Source organism: Miniopterus schreibersii (genome assembly GCF_964146895.1).
Source record: "Miniopterus schreibersii genome assembly, chromosome: 3".
NCBI lineage: Eukaryota > Metazoa > Chordata > Mammalia > Chiroptera > Miniopteridae > Miniopterus > Miniopterus schreibersii.
Genome location: NC_138103.1, coordinates 93,848,759 through 93,867,649, shown reverse-complemented (window position 1 = coordinate 93,867,649; position 18,891 = coordinate 93,848,759). Strand labels below are relative to the sequence as shown.

Below are 18,891 nucleotides of genomic sequence, written 5' to 3'. Positions count from 1 at the left end.
CGTGTGAAAACTGAGGCAACACTGTACTTTTAAATATCACATATTCCAGTCCCCTCATTCTATGGATGAGAGAACTGACCCAGAGAGGTGGAGTAGTTTATCTAGTTACACAGAATCAGGCAGAGCTAGGATCTGAGCTTAGATTCTTGACTGATTTGCCTGGAAAGAGTTCATCTGCGCTGGTTCTGAGCAGGGAAATATGGTCCATTTCCTACCACTTCCTTTGTTCATTAAAGTTGAGCTTTCATATTTAGTGAATTAACTCAAGTACTAAAACTGATGACATCTCTTTCTTCTAGGTTGCCAGCATACTTTGTTGTCCCCACCCCTCTTTCTGAAGAGAATGTGTCACGCTTTCAGGGTCACGGCATACCAGTAAGTACATCTGGAAACCCTAACAGCCATGGGTTGCGCATCTGCCCATCTTGGCAAATTATTCTACTTAAAGCCCTCAGTTTTGGTACCTAAAGAGTTTGTCCTCAGTCCAAGGAGTGATCCAAAAATATCGTAGGGACTCCCTAGAGGAGTCTCTTAGACATGAGGCCCCATGGGACAGGGTTCTAAAGTTTTCACAGATGCACTGGAGTTCTTAGCAGAGACATCTTTTAAAGGCTTTAAGAGGATTACAGAGCTGTCTGGTGTTGAAAGCCAGCCTGATTTAACACCTAAATAATTTTGAGGCTGAGCTGACCACTCTAAGGGTTATAGGGTTTAAGATTGTTTTTGGCCCACACCATTAATCTTTGAATGGGCATGGCCTTGTTTTTTCCCAGAGACAACATAAAGAGCTTCCAGAGTTTTCACAGAATCAGCTGGGATGGGAGCCATATTTAATGTGTCACTGATCAAAGAAATCAAGACTCTGGCAGTTTCTCTAGTTTCTAATGGGTGGTTGGGAGTTGCCAAGCCCTCAGGAATTTAGTGAGGAATGGGAACTACAAGTAAGTGCTATGCTGTACACATTGCTAGTTGACTAGAAAAGTTGCTCACTTCTGTATAGGAGGCAAGGTGTGTCAGCTGGGGCCACCTCCCCAGAAGCACATGCAGGTGTGGCCCTTACTGTAAGCCAGGGTGCTGCTCCTCTGTGGCAGCAGGTTTGTGCTATATGGGAATATGGGCCTGGTCTTGCCAGATGCCCTGCTTTCTCAGGAGAAACCACAGATATGGATTTTTATGTGAGTTTTCCTGATTCCTAAATGTATGCATTTGATTCAGAGGTTTAAAAAACGTGTTGGGGGGCCAAGTTGGCTCATGTCCCACCAGTTTGCAACCTTTAATTTAGAGCAGTAGTTCTTAAACTTCCTGGTCTCAGGATTTTTTACACTCTTAAAAATTATTGAGGATCTCAAAGAGTTTTTGTTTATATGGTTCTATGTATTGATATTTGCCATATTAAAAATTAAAACTAAAACATTAAAAAATTGTTATTTTAGTGATAAACTCATTACCTGCTAATGTAAATAACATATTTATATGAAAAATAACTATATTGTCCAAAATTTTTAAAAATAGAAGAATAACACTGTTTTACATTTTTGAGAATAGAAGACAACTGGATTCTTCCGTATGCTCCTTTCATTTAGTCTGTTATGGTATGTTAGGCTTTGGTTGAATTACATGAAGAAAAATCCAGCCTAACAGATATGTATTTGGGAAAGGAAGGAATATTTAATAGCCTTTTCTGATAATTGAGAATATTGTTCTTTGATGGTACATCAAGAAGTGATCAGTGGTAGGTTAATTGCAATAAGGAATCTGAAAATATAATCAACAAACTTTTCATTCTCTGCTAAATTAAAATGCATTGGTCTATCTTGTACTTTGAATGGATCTTAAAACATGCATGATTTTATAACATTATACGTTGGTCATCTGGAATATATTGGTTCACTAGGTAATATAGATTGTCCAGATATTGACATTTCCGTATGTAATATAGGAAAATCTTTAAATCAGCAAAATCTTTAAGTATTGGGAAGCTGTTCAGCTAAAAAGCCAGAAACTAGTTTTCCAAAATTCTAATTTTTACTTGAAAGTTCAGTTTTTATCATTGGCGACAATTTGTCAGCTTTTTCTTTGAGGTGATAAGCTCACTTCTTTTTTTTTTTTTAAGAATGACTTTACCAGTTACCAAAGTCTGAACACCCATAATTTATCTCTCATTCTTTCAATTCCATGGAAAAAGCAGCTATCCTTTCATAGATTCATCTAGGAAAAGAAGGTATGCTCTGTGGGAAGAAACATGAAATTCTGCACACGTGGGAACAGCTGCCTCTCCATCCACATTGTATGGAATTTCGATGTTCTGTATTCTAGCCAGGCCTTGGGCTGAGCAGCAGAAAGCGTTTTAGAACCTGAGTAAGGAGTCGACAACATAACTTCGATGAACACTGTAGGAAGGTGTTTTCACTTTATTAGGTCAGCCATTCTGAGGGCACGAATGGACAGCAGAAAATTACTACACAGATGGAATTTATACATTTACTCAGGGAATGTAGAGTTCTCAATACACATAACATAAAAATTTATCACTAGTAACTTTTTAGTATATTCACAACCTTGTTGCAACCGTTACCACTATCCAGTTCCAGAACATTCTGGAATAATAATCATACCTGCCTCAGTGTGCAAATTAAATAAGTTGATTCATGTAAAATCCTGCCATGATAAGCTGTGCTCCTGCAGTAGCCACTCTCCCAATAATAGCAATGTCATCATCATCTAGGTTCCCAACACTAAAGCCAAGTCAAAGGTGTGTTAGGCCATAAGCAAGTCTGAGCGTGTCTGTCTGGACCTGTTTTGTTTTTAAGACTAAATCAGTCTTTTTCATTGTAACTATTCCTTAACTTAGCAAAGTTGAATATATCTAGCCATTTTGTATTGAACTTATAAATTTTCCAGTATGAATTTAAATGCTAAGCTCACCTGTTCCCTGTTGGGTTGTGTACATTATATTTGGAAAACCTTTACTTCTCTCTGCAGATATGGTGTTGGTCCCACCACAATGGATGTGCCCTTTTGAAAATGTCAGCACTGCCCAAAGAACAGGACGATGCCATTTTACAAATCCAAAAGAACTTCTTGGATGGGTCAGTACTCTTTGACATTTTGTTATTGCTCAGCTTCGTTCTTGTTTTCCAAGAAGTAGGGGACAGTTCCTAGTAATATGTTCATATCTGTTTACCTCTGAGAGCTTAGTGCTCTGGAATACGACTGAGAGTGGTCGTTTTAAATTACTTTGAAAGGAGTGCAATGTGATCATTAAGAATGTCACCTACATTGTTTTTAGAGACACATGCTGAAGCATTTAGGGGGAAGTGGCGTGATGTCTTTAATGTTTACAGTTGTCAAGTCTAGGTCATGATACACATCACCGTGCTATTCTTCTCTATTTTTCTTCATGTTTGAAAATTTCAAAATAAAATGTTAAAAAACCCCAAAGTGCATGAATTAAAAACAGAAAAGATATAGGCTTTGGAATCAAATTGCCTTAGTTCACATATGGCTCCATCAGTGTATAATCTTGGGCCAGGAAGTTGCTCCACTCACCTCCATTTCCACTTGCGTGGACAGGCACTGGTGATCCTGTGGTACTTAGCTCGTAAGTGAGGGTAAACTGGGAGGACACCAGACCGAGAGCTGCCCTTGCCGCCACCGGCATGGAGACATTGTACTAAGTCCCATTCTTAGTGCTGGAATGCCCCAACCTGAAGCTGAAGAAGCCACCCTAGGTGCATATGCCCTCGGCCATGATGGTGTACCCGCTGGCGGTGGTGTCTTACTTCCCCATCACCGGAGGAATAATTTATGATGTTATTGTTGAACCTCCAAGTGTTGGCTCTATGACTAATGAACATGGGCATCAGAGACCAGTAGCTTTCTTGGCCTACAGAGTAAATGGACATTATGGAGGGACTCGCATCCAGCTTCCTATTTACAGTGGGAGGTTTAGGTTTCATAACCCTAAACCGATCCAATGCTCCAAATATTCCAAAACTCAGAAGATTTCTTCTTCTGTTCATTGGATTCATCTGTGTCCTCTTGAGTTTTTCATGGCTGGAGAATTCATGAGAGTGAAACTGCTGGATTGTCTGATGGGTTAGTGTGCCTTTTGAGAAGAAATCTGTGGATCCTGGGTTCATTCCTGTTAATGACGTTTGAAAGGCTGCGCCAAACCTCTGATATGCAGCAGGAAAAGGGTGGAGGGCAGCAGAAAAGAAACACCTGGTGGGAAACGGGGAGCATGTCAAAGCTCAGACTAGAATATTTCTTGGTTTCCAAGAGACAAGCTTATCACAGTGTTTTTTCCTGTTGACCTACACGGACAGACCAATTATGTTAAATATCACTTTCTTCTCAGTTTTTAATTTCTTAAAACATACTCCACTTCTACACCCATAATATTGAATAGAGTGATTATTTTTTACAATTCTCTTAGCATTTTTTTGGAGATGACATTTCTGACTTTCAGAAATGAATGTAAAGTCAAGAAGCAAGATCCGATAAGTTGAGACCTCTGGACAGCTGATCAGCTTTACCTGTGGTGCTTTGCCTTTAAGCACAGTGTGAGACAGCACATTATTTCACATACGTGTGTGAGACTGTTTCCTGAACAGTAAGGTGTATGAAAGGAGCAGAAATAAAGGATTTTCCTAATTAAAAAAAGGGGGGGAAGGACACCTCCAAAGCCCTTCACACAGATCTTGGCATGGAGTAAGTGCTCAGGAAAAATAGGCCATTTCTAGTTCATGCCTGCCCTGCCCTTCTAATCTCTCATTACTTTTGAACCTAGAATTTACAGGATCATCCATAGGCCACCCTATGAAATTGTCAAAACCGAAGATCTGTCAGGCAACTTCCTGTCCCTGCCGGACATCCAGACTGCATACTCTAAGTTTAAACAGCTGTTTCTGATAGGTGAGAGGAATGCTGGGCAGAAACTTTCTGTCACATGGGGAGAACATACCGCGTGCATTGGGGGAAGGAAGGTGCCTTTTTCCTGGGCTCCTTACGGTAGTGTGCAGAGGTTCAGTTGCAGTGAGCTTTCAAGTGAATAATCTGCTTGTTTTCCTTAGTGATTTATTGAGTCCCCACCCAAGTGGAAATACTTTACTTTTTTTCTGGTTGACTGTGTGTGTGTGTGTGTGTGTGTGTGTGTGTGTGTGTGTATCAATGTAAAAATTTTCAATTAATCAGAAATGTACAAAGTAGAAAATGAAATATGCCCATCCCAGCCACCCCCACTTCCCTGCCCAGGCTACCCACTATGAACACTTTAGAACTTAAGTCATATTTAATCAAGCTCAGTTGGCTGGGGGCTGGGGCACTGCGTAGTGGTGTGCAAGGTGAATGTATTTGTGGATTTAGGATTCCAGTGGAAGCTAGGTCTACCTCTCGGGCCTCCGTGGACATATCCACTTCTAGGAGCAGTAGTCTGGATGTTAACAATCTCTGCCCAAAGCATGTTACTCTCCTTGTTGAGCTACAGGGTGGGCTGTGGCTCTACATATTGTAGATACTTTTTATTTGAGTGATAAAAAATCTGTTTTAGATTGCCACTCCCTTCCAGGGCCTTACAGTTCAAAAACCATTTCAGCTGAAGTTTTGAAACACCCTTTACTTAAAACGGAGACTTGTGCCTGGGTTCACACGTGAACAGCACGGTTGAGTAGCACAAGTGTTTTTTGTGGCAGGCATGTGAGTGAACCACCTGACTTCTTGACTTTCTTTTTTTTTGTTTTTTTCTTCTTCTTCAGATAACAGTACCGAATTTTGGGACACAGATATAAAATGGTTTTCTCTGTTGGAAAGTAGCAGCTGGCTTGACATAATTAGGTATTTGAAGTCATTGTTTTGCTCGTGAATTTTATAGTTCTCATTGAAAGTAGTAAAGCAAATTGGCAAATAATTTAAGTGTTTTATATTTCACAGTTAAATATTCTTAGATCACATGTTCTAGTCAGCGCTCACGATTTTACATTTGTTACTTATTATGTCTGTGCACATTGGATCAGAATTTACAGACATGTGACCTGCTCACCAGGAGATCTACTCTAACTGTAGACTGGTAATTGAGAGAAACGACATGGGGTGAGGCAACCCAGAATTCTGCTGAGGCAGCCAGTGCTGGCCTCCAGGGGGGAGGTAGGGTGGAGCAGGGGAGGGTTGCTATGCTGATTTTGTACTAAACTTCTTTTTAGAAGAATTGTGTGTCTTATATGTATATTACCTATTTAAAAAAATTTTTTAATCACTATTAATGTCAATTTGTCATTTTGGGTTTTAGAATTAGGTTGAGATTCCCAGAGAACAGAATTATATTCCCTTTCATACTTCATATTTTGAATAGCTCCTCTCTGTTGCCATTAAATAGAGCTGAGGGCGAAGGAGGGAGGCACAGAACAGAAATGATGATCCGGGAGAGAGAATAGCTCTGATCCTGAGATGAACCTGAGGAAAGAGAAGAACTCCCCTTTGTACCTAGCACGGCTTTCTCTCAGCTATGCCGTGCGAATGGGGGAGGAGCCTTGGCCCTCCACACTTACCAGCAAATATGTTTTAAAGAGCCTGCTGCGTGTCTCATAATTTGTATGTTATTGCAAACAGTGATAAGTGTCACAAAAGAATCTTTCTTTTTGTGGGGCAGAGAAGGTTGAGTGTCCTCAACCAGCTGAAGAGTCGGGGCGGGGAGGCATCGCCGCAGGCAGAGAGCAGCTTACGCAAAGCCCTGGTTATAAGTAGAGTCAAAGCCGCCAAGAGCGGCAACGTCTCAGAGGGAATAGTGCGTAGAGAGACACACAAAGGACTTCTGGGCGCATTGGATCTTTTTGGCCACACTGACCATTTGGCAGGTGACCTTGGGTTAAACAGTATGGACATGCAGCACACTCTCCAGATGTGGGCCTTGGTGGGTCTCACTTGGACCCACCAACAGACTCCAGTCTGAGTTCTCACTGAGGATTTCCAGTTTAGAAATCACCTGGAAGCATTTACATCAATTTGGGGATTCTCTTTTGAAAATGTTAAGTTTCTAATAGGCAGAAGAGTGTCTTGCAGTATCTGAATAGTGTAAATGTTAACTTGTTTCTTTTGGAGGGTTTTAGCAAAAATAAATAAGATAGAAAATTAAAGATCAAGTCAGACTTTCTCTAAATTTCTTATTGTTTCCATACCAGGCTCAAGAACTAATGCCCCTTTTTTTGTCTTTTCCATGTAGACGCTGCCTGAAAAAAGCAATAGAGATTGTAGAATACCTAGAAGCGCAAAACATGAACGTTCTACTTTTAGGTACGAGGTGTGGCTTCCATTTTCCTTCACTGGACTTAGTTCTGTAGATACAGCCCTGTATGATTTGAATTATCCTGTACAGGAATGAGCTAGTGTGGAAGTCCTTCCAGTCTCTCCTACCCTGACCGTGGAATCCTTTGAGTTGGATTTCAGTGTTACAGTTTAAAAATACATTCTTTCACTTGGAACTTGGCAGGTCTGTTCGCAGCCCAAGAAGGAATTGCTAGCTCTCTTTATCAAAGCTCACATTTTCTAATGTTTGGGATTTTGTTTTATGTTAACTCAACTTGGTTAAAGGTATAATCTTTGGGTAATCCCTTTTATAGAAAGAGATCCGTGGATGGTTTAATTGTTATTTTCATGTGTTTGTGTTTGACAACGTCATGCAGTTGCCATAGAAACTTTGTGGTCTGGGATTTCCTTTTCCTCAGTGGGCTTAACCTGCTGTATGTGAGGACAGGACATAAACATTCACAATGCATGAAAGGAAGTGTAAGCTGCCATGCAACAAAGATATTGCTGGAATTGGTTAGGCCTGCTGTTGAGAATATTTTAGGTTTCTTATAGGCCTACATTGCAAATTAAGTAGATCGTCTCATGCTTTCCTACCTCCAAGCTTTTATATTTCTCTGACACGCTCCATGTCTGCTGAGATTTAGCTTTTATGGGCAGGTTGGAAAAAGTAGCTGCCTGTGGCTCCTGTACTATCGGATGCTGGTTTATTGGCTTAGATTTTAATACATTTATTGAGCACCTACCATGTGCAGAGCTCTGTATTTCTGCCTTCTAGAAGTTTACAACCTAATTGGGAGAGTTGACCTAAGCATGTTACTGAAAAAGACCTAACCAACAATGACAGAATAGAGTACTAACTGGTGAAAGGAGGAGGGGTAAAGATTGGGAGTCAAAGAGGTGGAAGTCCCAGGGCCAGAATGCACTGATCACAGAGTTGCAGAAAATGAAATGCAAATCTTTGGCTCATGTGGCTGAGATGTCACTTGCTCCTATGGACTTCTGAGTTGTCTCTAACCTGGAATCTCATTTTCTAGCCCCTCTTCCTAGTACCCATGGGTGTTCTATCAACACCCCTCAGATGCAGAAAGGCAGAGTCCCGACATAGGTGAACTTGCTTAGAAAATAGATAGCACGAGAAAGACAAAAATGAAAATCTCTTTCTGTTCACGTAGTTTAGGCCTGTTTCCTGGAGGAGAGAGAGAAGCACGAGTGAAAGCCTGGCCCTGTGGCACTCCATGTCCTGGGGTCAGAGTGAGAGTTTGCGCAGTGTAGACACCTTCCTACTTATAGTCTATTCTTAGTTTCCCTAGCCCCTCATACCAGCACTATCATCCTCATGGACATTTTAAAATAACAACTTGAATTGCACTTCTTTTTGTAAAGAGGGAACCCTGAAGATGTTAGACGCTGACTTTTGGGGTCTTAAAACTCTCTAAAACAAATGCATGGATTTAGATATATGTTTTTATTTGCTATGAGTCATGAATGTTGAACAGGTATTTGAATGGAATTGTCATCATATGGGTTTTATACAGTGCACTTCAGGGCTGGGCGGGCCTGTGGAAATAGGCCGTGGAGGGCTTTTCCTCTAGGCCAGGCAAGGAGCAGCTGGCCCCTCTGCTCCTTAGAAAGGGAAAGAGCTGTGGAGCTGAGAATAGGAGCTCTCAGGTGCAGTCTAGAAATAGTCAACTTTCTCCAGGCAGGAAGAGTGGAGGAATTGGGAGCGGAGGAAAGGAGCTCTGAGGTGGGTCTGAAAAGCATCTGAGCTTGGAACAGTGAGTTCAGCGATAGAGACTTGACACACTAGCCCGAAGGGTTTTGAGCTTGGTCCATGGAGCCCAGCAGGTCATCATTGTATGTGTGGCACATCTGGAGGCCCACATGCTGACAGTGGATTTGCAGTGCTGCGTTTGCTCATTCAATAAGCACATCCAATGTTTGGTGCCATGTGTGCTGGAACCCTGCCATGCAGGCCAGAAGCCATTTGTCTCTTAGTACCTTTGTTTTGTTGGCCCTTGTTTTTGGGGAATTAGGGCTTGACTGTGAATGGCAGACCTTGGTGTTGGGACCATGCTATCGCTGTGCGAGTGTGAGTGTTCTTTGTCGGTTTTTAACGCTTCATACCCTGCTTCCTCTTTGCACTGCTCCTGCGGCCCCTCCTAGAAGAGAACGCTTCCGACCTCTGCTGTCTCATGTCCTCTCTGGTGCAAGTGATGATGGACCCACACTGTAGAACCAGGGCTGGTTTCCAGAGCCTCATCCAGAAGGAATGGGTCATGGGCGGGCACTGCTTCCTGGATCGCTGCAACCATCTGCGTCAGAGTGACAAGGAAGAGGTGAGTGTCCTCATGGCAGACTGTTTCAGTCGTGAGGATAAGTGCCCGATCTCTTAATTCCTGTCTTCTGAGGTAGGTAGTTACTGTTTGCAAAATGCACACTGGACAGCTCAGTAAGGAGGCTATACTCAGCTCACCATTTGAGGACTTTGAATGTTGAAACAACATTGAAACCCTTCCCAGAGGAAAGAGGTATTAACAAGTGTGTTCAGAGTGTTCTTTTCTAAACTGTGTGCACCCAGGGTGTATATATATTTCATGTTGGGAGTAATACTGATTTGTCAACTTTAAATAAAAATTAACTCAGTAAGAGAGACTCCTATAATCTCTGTTAGTCTTTGCAAAAAAACGAATGCTCGGTACGGAAAATACATAACAGGAAATAAATTTCCCTTGCACATAAACCTTTTCAAAGTAAAGCAGAAGGTGACTTTAGCTGCACCCAGTACCAGGGACTTCGTGGTGTGTCCACGAGTGGTGCACATGGCCTCTTCTGCCTCTGGCTGTGTGAATTGCTGGTCTCTGAGTGTGAGCACAGGAGTGGTTACAATTCGGTTCGTTCTATTTATCTTGCTCAGCTGTATAGACTCCTTGGCTGAATTATTAACAATTGTGGAAAGAGAAATGAAAATGGGCCTTTCTTTAATTAAATCGCCTGCAGAGCTGCCATATGCTAGTAGCACGACTCATGGTTTTTCTCACTCCAGATAATAAGCACATCTGTGTGCAGTGCTGAACAGCTTGGCTTTGGTGTGTTCCTGGGAGACCCAGGCCTCTCTTGCTAGGCCGGGGGGTTTCTTTCAGGCCTGATCTGTATCTCATTGGGCTGAATGGAAATCACCATCTCTCATTTTTGGAATGGACTTTGCCTTTTTGGGAAATTAATTTGAAAGCTTATGGGACTTAAGTAATGTGATGGGCGGAGAGAGCTGATACTGTGTGGGAAAGAGTATGTTTTTATATCTGAGAAAATAGGATTGACAGGCGCCATGTCTAATGGAGAAAACGTCCGAGAGGTTTTCTGCTCTGCTGTTCACGCAGTCCTTGGAGAAGTCTCCCATGCTTCCTGATCCTATCTCCCTGACTACACAGAGGGTCAGATACTTTCACTCTATTTAATGGTATTGAGCATAAAATGAGGTGTGAAATAAAACTGCACTACAAATGTTTCTTAGCACCTCAACAGTGACATATTAGAGCTTTGAAGGAAAACTGGGTGGTCTGTTTATGATATAAATGACACAGCACTGGACTTTGTGTCTCTAGTGAGCTGTGTGTGAGACTTTGGCCAGCCTCTGTGAGGGAAAGGCTATAACATGGACTGTCTTACCCACCTGATTTTGTAATAAAATCAACTAAGAAGGATGGAATTCTTTTGGGGGAAGTAACATTTCACTTAATTGGGATTCAAAGTTAGTGTTTCCTATCATCAAAATCACTGCAAATGCTCATCTGTTAATGCTGCTCAATAGTGAGATTTCATAGTTCACCTTTGAAATGTCACACAAGTAGGTACTGCCAAATATTGATATTAATCCGCGAGCATGAGCATGTGATTTCAGCCGAGCATATTTATTGCTTGGAGTGGAATGGAGCCTGCTGTTCTGTCCAAAGACTATAGTGCTCAGCAATGGTAATTCCACAGCCGTTGAGATAGTTGCCCCCTTAACTCAGGACAGCTGGCCTTGGACCCGTAGTGCCACTCAGTAATGTGTATCTTGTTTTCATGTAGGTTCCTGTGTTCCTGCTTTTCCTTGACTGTGTCTGGCAGCTGGTGCACCAGCATCCCCCAGCATTTGAGTTCACGGAGACCTACCTGACTGTTCTGTCCGACAGCCTGTACATACCCGTTTTCAGCACCTTCTTCTTCAACTCACCACATCAGAAAGAAACTAACATGGTACGAGTTCCTCTTAGCTGGTGTATTGGAGAAGCTGTGTCTCACAAGTAGCATGCAGTAAGATTGATGATAATAAATGAAAGTGATTTAACGCTGCGAATGTACGAGGCCCTGTTCTGAGTGCTTTCTGGGTATTGACACCTAATCTGCACAGCACCCCACGGATCTCTAGTAGTTGTGTCCCTGAGGAGCTGAGGCACAGAGAGGATAAGTAACTTGCCCTCAGTCACACAGTAAATATCGGAGCTGGGAGCAAATGTTGGAGTTGGGGAATTAAACAGAATTAAAAGTCCTATGTGAAGATGGTCAGACCAGATGCCCTCTCTTCACTTGCCTGATGTGTGGAGTTACTCTGGAGAGAATGGAGACAAGGCAGAGCAGGGAAGCTAGCCTTGTGCTTCCTTAGTCTCTTGAGTCCGTGCTCCTGGGGGATTAACTCTAAGCAACCTCAGTGCGCTGCCCAGCCTTCTGCGGGCCTCAGTGTTTGCTTGAGCCGGCCCTTGAGGAGGGGTTTTGCCATATCCCACGGTGAAGTGGGAAACACAGACCCTGGGCTCCCAGTCACACAGCCTGAGTTTCAGGTCCCAGCCCTGCCACCCGCCAGCTTCGTGACCTCAGACAGTTCACTTCAGTTTCCTCAGATGTAAAATTGCAAAAATAATAGTGACTCCACACGTTATTGTGAAAGTGCCCAGGACAGTGGCTGGCGTACATCCTGCTGGAAAATAGCATGTCCTCTTCTCTCCCTCCTCCCTCTCAAGCCTTAGTGAACAGCCTTGAAAAGTGGAGTGCCGGGAATGCTCGGTCTCAGGGCAGCGCAGGCGCCCTCCCCGGTGCTGGCCCTCCCTGAGTTGTGTTTGCTTTCCTTGGCCCTCCCTGCAGCCTTCCTGACCTCTGCTTGCTTTGGCAGGGTAGGGAAAACCAGGATGCACACAGCAAGCCTTTGAGTCTGCTCACCGTGTGGGATTGGTCTGTACAGTTTGAATCCAGAGCCCAGATATTGCTCCAAAACCCTCTGTACGTGGAAAAACCAAAACTGGACAAAGGCCAGCGGAAAGGAACGCGTTTCAAAGTAAGATGCCCACATGCCTAATCCTTCACCTGCCCAGGGGCCCCATGTGGAGGGATGCATGCTACCTATGGATGCTGGAGACGGTCTGCAGAGCTGAGATTTGTGGTGGGCGAACTGTCCAGTCTGTGAGAATCCTTTGCTTTCAGCAAGTAGGCCTTTGCCCCCAAAACATGGCCATTTGCTGAATGTCACTGGGGATCCTGCTGTGAAATGGTCATATTGCCTGGCATCTGGGTCTTCCCTGAGTGCATGGGCTTTACTCTGTACCAGTTCGTGTCTTCAGTAGCAAGACTTTCTTTATAGATGCACCTACCATGTTCTGTCATGGCCCCTGCTCGTACCTGGCACAACACTCGCTCTGTTGTCAAGGCGCAAAAGCAGCGGCAGGCAGCTTGTGAACAAATGGGCATGGCTGTGCTCCAGTATTTATGAAAACAGGTTCTGTAAACTACAAATGTCAAGTTATTTGGGTTTTCTTAAGTATTTGTTTCTGACTTCACTAGTTAGTAAAACCCCATGGTCCCCTAGATGATACACGATTTACATTGCATTTCCTGGCTGTCTCTCTTGGCCAGGAATTTCTCCCCCACAGACCCCACAAAGGGGAGAGCAGTCAACAAATCCCAAGTCAGTGCTTGTCCCTACCTTCTCCATGGTGGTACTTCTGATCCCTCATGCCCTTGAGGGCTGCAGGGAGCCAGGCTGGCTCTGGTGTGGGAGGGGGCTCCATTCTGAAGAGGCTTGGGGCCCCAGGTGAGCCAAAGGCAGTACTTGCAGAGGGTGCCAGCTGCCGAACTACTTAGAGCTGCTGCTTTGGCTCTTTGGAGGGTCTTCAGGCCCAGGGGAGATGCTCCCCCACTGATTTAACCTCTTTCCTGCCAGCTGGACCAGAACTCCCTGAGCTCCAGAACAGCGTGGCCAGAGGTCAGTGTTTCTTCGTGTGCTATGCCCCCTGATGGCTGCATGCACACTTCTCTGATAGCTGGGTTAGGATCACAGAGCTGCCCCAGGCCAGTGGGAAAGTGATCTCAGACAGGGCAAGGCCCAACCCCTTATTTTGCACAGGAGGAAACTAAGGCTCTGCCTTGTAAGAATGGATTGCATTTCTCTGTCCAGATCCAGTTTTTCTAAGTGTCCCTTCTCCTTGTAGGTAGGAGCAGATAGCCTAGGCTCCAGGAGCTGATGGGTGGGAGAGATTTGAACCAAAGGGTCAGACTATCTCATATTGTACTAGATAAGGTATAGATGGGGCTGGGGCAACAAGGATCTTTGAAGCCTTTAGGTTAGGAGACCAGATATCAGGCTTGGGGCCCCTTGTTGAGGGCAGATGGCCTTCGAGAAGTTCTGTAGAGACTGAAGAGGCTGTGGCTGACTGGCATGAAGCGCTGCTCTGTAAATGAGTCCTGGAGGCCGTAGGGTCTGCTCAGCGTGTGATCTCGACCTCAGCCTCAGCCCTTGGCCAGGCTCCAGGCATGTGGTGCTGTCTCCACTGGCTCATCTAAGTGAACACTCTGTTCACTTAGGGGATGGGGAGAAGGGGCTTCCAAGACAAGTAGAGTTCTGTTAGGAGCCCACACTCTGGAGCCAGACTGTCTGTGAGTGAAACCACCTTTGGCATCTGGTAGCTGGGGCCTTGGTGGATTACTAAAGTTCTGTGCCTTAGTTTCCTCATTTGTAAGGTGGGGCAATAGTGGCTTTGCGAATTGGATAAGTTGATGCATACGAAGCACTGAGCACAGAACCTGGTGGCAGTAAACACTCAGTGGCTGTTAGGTTCCACCTGCATTCCTCATTCCCTGGCCCATTCTGACTCACCTGGATCACTGGGGGGAAGAGAGGCCAGCTGCTGGCTCCTGGCCTTTGGCTCCCCTGTCCCCAAGCCAGAAAGTCAAAACTCCTAGTCATCTCATGAGTTAGAGTTTGTGGATGGTTTGCTTGCTTCTTATGTTTTTATCATTATTCCATATTCTGTAGTAAGGAAATATTTCCTTTATAATAAAACTTTTTTACAAGGAAGAACCACTGGCAGAAATATGTTAGAGAGTTGTTATAAGTCTAGCCTGAGAATAAAGTTTTTGTCTGTTCTTACTTCAAAAGGATACCTCAGGAGCAAGAGAGTCAGGAAAACCACTTCCCCACATTTTTTACCTTCTCCTTTGGCCACTGGAGATCCCCTGTAACCTTCTGACCAATGCCCACCTTCACAGCCCTTTTACAGTACACCGCAAGATAAAGCACCTTACTCTGGCTGCAGGTAGAATTACCAAGGAGGAAAAGCATGTAAACGCTCTCACCTTTCCTCCTCCGTGCAGCTTGTCAGACAGGATATCTGGCTGTTCAGTCAGCTCCTCAGATTTCTTTTACCCCCACCTGACTCATCCAAAATAATCTTTTTTTTTTCACATATCTTTATTGATTTCAGAAAGAGGAAGGGAGATGGAGAGAGAGAGAGAGATAGAAACATCAATGATGAGTCGTCATTGATCAGCTGTCTTCTGCAGGCCCCCGACTGGGGATCGAGCCTGCAACCCTGGGCATGTGTCCTGACCGGGAATCGAACTGCGATCTCCTTGATCCTAGGTTGATGCTCAACCGCTGAGCCACGCCCAGCTGGGCAAGAATCTTTCTGACTTAAGCTTCAACTCCTCCTGGACACCTAACCTACAAAGGGGTTTCATTGAAGGGGTAGGATCCTCAGGTAGTCAGCACTGCTTCCTCCCAGGTGTTTAGAATATTGTAGAAGATCAAACATTTTGTTCCTTCAGAAAATGAACAGACACCGCCTCCAAACACCCTAAACCATCACCCTGTCTTAAGTTAAACTTGCTCTTCACAAGTGCTTAGTGCCCTTTGTGCCCCATGACAGTGGGAGAGGGGTGGCATCTTCCCTTGGCCTCACAGCTGCCTTTCTCCACTGCTCCAGATGGGCCAGGAGTCAGTCATTTGTGCATAAACACAGGGCAGTGAACATTCACACTGGGGAGAGACCTGTGCTGTCAGGCTAACCAGAGGCTTTTATTTGTGTTTTCTCTCAAAGCATCAACGACAGCTTTCTTTGCCACTCACCCAATCTAAGTCATCTCCCAAAAGAGGATTTTTCAGGGAAGAAACAGATCATTTAATTAAAAACCTTCTGGGCAAGAGAATTAGCAAACTAATTAATTCTTCTGATGAGCTGCAAGACAACTTTCGAGAGTTCTACGACAGCTGGCATAGCAAGCCCACTGACTACCATGGGCTGTTGTTGCCTCACATCGAGGGGCCAGAGATCAGAGTCTGGGCCCAGCGCTACCTGCGTTGGATTCCAGAAGCCCAGATTCTGGGTGGTGGCACAGTGGCCACCATGAACAAACTCTTGGAAATGATGGAGGAAGTACAGAGTTTACAAGAGAAAATTAATGAGAGGAGACTCCACCGGGAGGCCCTCCAGGCAGAGGCCCCCTCCTTGCTGAGGAACTCTGCCCGCCTGTCCTCGCTGTTTCCTTTTGCTTTGCTTCAGCGACATTCCTCTAAGCCTGTCTTGCCCACCAGTGGTTGGAAAGCTTTGGAAGATGAAGAAGATCTGGCCAAACGAGAAGATGAGTTTGTGGATCTAGGGGATGTGTGAGCTGTCTATTCAGTGATTGCAAAAGAGGAATCTTGAAGACTGGGAGAGGAGTCCAACACATGGACGCACTGACCTCTGGACTGGTGTGACATGCTGAAGCCCACTGCTGCGAGGGAGGGCCATCAGCCCAGAGCTCTGTACGGGGAAACTGCGCCTTCAGTAAAAGAGCTGGTTCTCTTTTCTTCCTGGTCCTGAAAGACTATGCAATTAAAACCCTATCTCTAGTATTATTAAGTGAAAGGAATTACTACTTGACCCATCACAGAATTGCAGCTGTTATCTGACGCATAAGTATTACACAGAATCTGCAGTAGCTGGTTTACTACTAAAAAGGGCTTTGGTAAGATATTCTTGGACTTGAGTCTTTCTTCAAATCTTTTCGGTGCCAAGAGAATTTTTCCAGTCACTGGGAAGTCAGTGTCTCTAACCAATCTCAGTTCGGAGCAGGCTCAGCTATATGTGATGTGTGTATGGCGAATGGAAGGATTCAGAGGTGTTGAGATGTGTGGCATTCATTAAACCGCAGCACTTTTCCTTCCTGCATCCTCTTGCCTGTAGAAAAGCTGGAGAAACCCCACCCATGTCACCCATCCTGGCGTTTCAGACCATCCTGCCTCCTGCAATGATCGTGTCACTTTGTGTGCAGGTGCTGGGCCAGTCAACCACGCCACCTTTTTTCGTGTGCTGATGCCTCCAGGTCTCTGCCTACTCCATACCATTCGCCGCTGTCCCTCCCTGCTGCCCACCTTTGGTTCACGTGGTCCCAGGGTCTTGCTGCTAAACCTGGTGGTTAAACTGGGGGACTCTCTTTGGTCTGCCCAGAGGAGCTTCCATTCTTCTGGTGGCTCTCAGGGTTTGCAAGTAATTGCTTTGCCTTTTTCTAGTAGCAGGCCGAGACCTCAGAGCATTCGTGACCATGGTCCCCTGCAGCAGCCCCTCAGATGGTTTCCCCACCTTCGCTGTCACCTGACAGACTGTTGAGGGTCACTTTTGAACGTGGCTTTCATAGGGAAGCAGTTAAGCCTATCAGAAGTGATGGCTGTCATATAGTACCTCAGTGATTTAAAAAGCCATAGAAGAAATGCAACTGTGTCTGGTAAACTTCTTGCATCTGCTGTCTAAATAATCTGTATTTTTAAATACAGGAACGTACACTTTGTAAGGACCAGTTTTTTCATTTTCAATGGAACCCTGTTACATCCCACTAAAGGAAGGGGGAGGGAAAAAACCTCATGTTAGAATGTTTCAAATGGAATGTTTGCCTTTTATATACATTTTCTCTCCAGTATAGGTCCCAATTTAAATAGTACATGTTTAGAAAAACTTTCAATTGCTCCAGGGCAATAAGAAATGTTGAAACTATTGACGACGAGTTTCTCAGTTTGCACTGAATTGTCTTTTGTACCTACCGGAGACTGCTTTGCCGTTTGTTCCCCAACTTCATGTTGACACGTGACCAGGTCATCTGTTAAGACAACCAGAGGTTGAGGGGAGGGCAGGATTGGGGGACAAGCACAGGTCCAGTCTCGGTTGCCTTAAGGGTCTTACTAGGGAGGTCAGTGTTAGGCTTTCAGTAGGGATTTTAGAAATACACTAGTTCATTAGCTACCCTCACATGTGCTCCATGGGCCTTCTTAAACTAGCACTAACCTCCACCTCTCTGCCCCAATTGCCTCCCAAATACACTATGGAGCTAACTATTTTTGTTACCATATTATAACATGAATATTTATACAGTGGCCTCTTCAGTCTTAGGATCTTAGTAATTTTCATTCCAGAAATGCCCAGTGTGATGCTTTATACTTCACAATGTGTGGTTTAAAGGCACAAGGTCATGGCCCTGTCACAGCAGTTGAATGTGCATTGAAATATTTTTCTATGACTTAAAAAAAATTACAGTAGAAAAATAAGCTGTTATAACATGGACAGTCATGTTAATTGGTGTATTTATATTTGGAATCAGATTTCTATAAACTTGTATTTGTGTACGGCACTCTCAGTGGGTTTGTATATTGTGATGTTCTTATTCAAATGTGCGTTATGCTTAACAGTTAAAGCGGAAATGAGACCATTTGCTTTGTTTAAATGCTGCACTGTGCACATTTGGAAATGTACATTAATTTACTGTGTATGATATTTTGAGTTTGTTTATACCTCCAAGTTTTTACACTGAAGACAAATTAGCTTTAATTACATGTAAAACTTTTTTTTTTTTTTTTTAAAGGGAATAAGCTGTTGGGCTCAATCTGTATAAATGTGCTTTTTATTTTCTGGATGTACAATGAAAGTTTATACTTGTATCTCCCTGCATCATATCTGATTGCAGAAATTAAAGCACAGTTTACCAGCAGTAGTGTGTTCATTGTGGTTGATAAAACATGGAATAATTACTTTCACGCATGCTGTGTGTGTGAGTGCATTTGATTGGTTGGAGGTGGTGGAAAATCAATAACTAAATCAATATTTACATTTCAAGTGGTGATAAGATACTCTGACAAAAAATAGAATAGCGTAGGAGGCCTATTGGAGTGGTTAAGGAGACAGTTCTTTAAATCCCTGAAATTCAGTATCACCACCTCTTTACTTTTGTGGGACTATTTAAGATGAGAATTGTGTTTTACCGCTGGAAGAGGCTTCGTTTTTCTGAATAGGCACTGGCCAGATGTTGTGTGGG

At 44.0% G+C, this 18,891-nt stretch overlaps 1 protein-coding gene and 1 pseudogene across 4 annotated transcripts in view; both read left to right on the top strand.

The window, feature by feature from the left end:
- MTMR12 (myotubularin related protein 12) overlaps positions 1 to 18,567 on the top strand; it is a 52,135-nt gene extending 33,568 nt beyond the window's left edge. Inside the window, exons 8-17 of one of the 3 annotated variants that reach the window (XM_081133660.1) lie at positions 300 to 375; positions 2,983 to 3,089; positions 4,793 to 4,917; positions 5,757 to 5,835; positions 7,217 to 7,287; positions 9,466 to 9,638; positions 11,371 to 11,538; positions 12,449 to 12,610; positions 13,493 to 13,534; positions 15,648 to 18,567. In XM_081133660.1, coding sequence (XP_080989786.1) covers positions 300 to 375; positions 2,983 to 3,089; positions 4,793 to 4,917; positions 5,757 to 5,835; positions 7,217 to 7,287; positions 9,466 to 9,638; positions 11,371 to 11,538; positions 12,449 to 12,610; positions 13,493 to 13,534; positions 15,648 to 16,217 — 1,573 coding nt within the window. In that variant the 3' untranslated portion in view covers positions 16,218 to 18,567. The remainder of the gene's footprint in view (positions 1 to 299; positions 376 to 2,982; positions 3,090 to 4,792; positions 4,918 to 5,756; positions 5,836 to 7,216; positions 7,288 to 9,465; positions 9,639 to 11,370; positions 11,539 to 12,448; positions 12,611 to 13,492; positions 13,535 to 15,647) is intronic. The other 2 variants (XM_081133661.1, XM_081133662.1) reach the window with 2 other exon arrangements.
- Positions 3,660 to 4,374, top strand: LOC308554807 (oligosaccharyltransferase complex subunit OSTC pseudogene; annotated as a pseudogene). Its single transcript has one exon. The product of its transcript is annotated as an oligosaccharyltransferase complex subunit OSTC pseudogene (transcript).
- Positions 18,568 to 18,891: the final 324 nt, after the last annotated feature.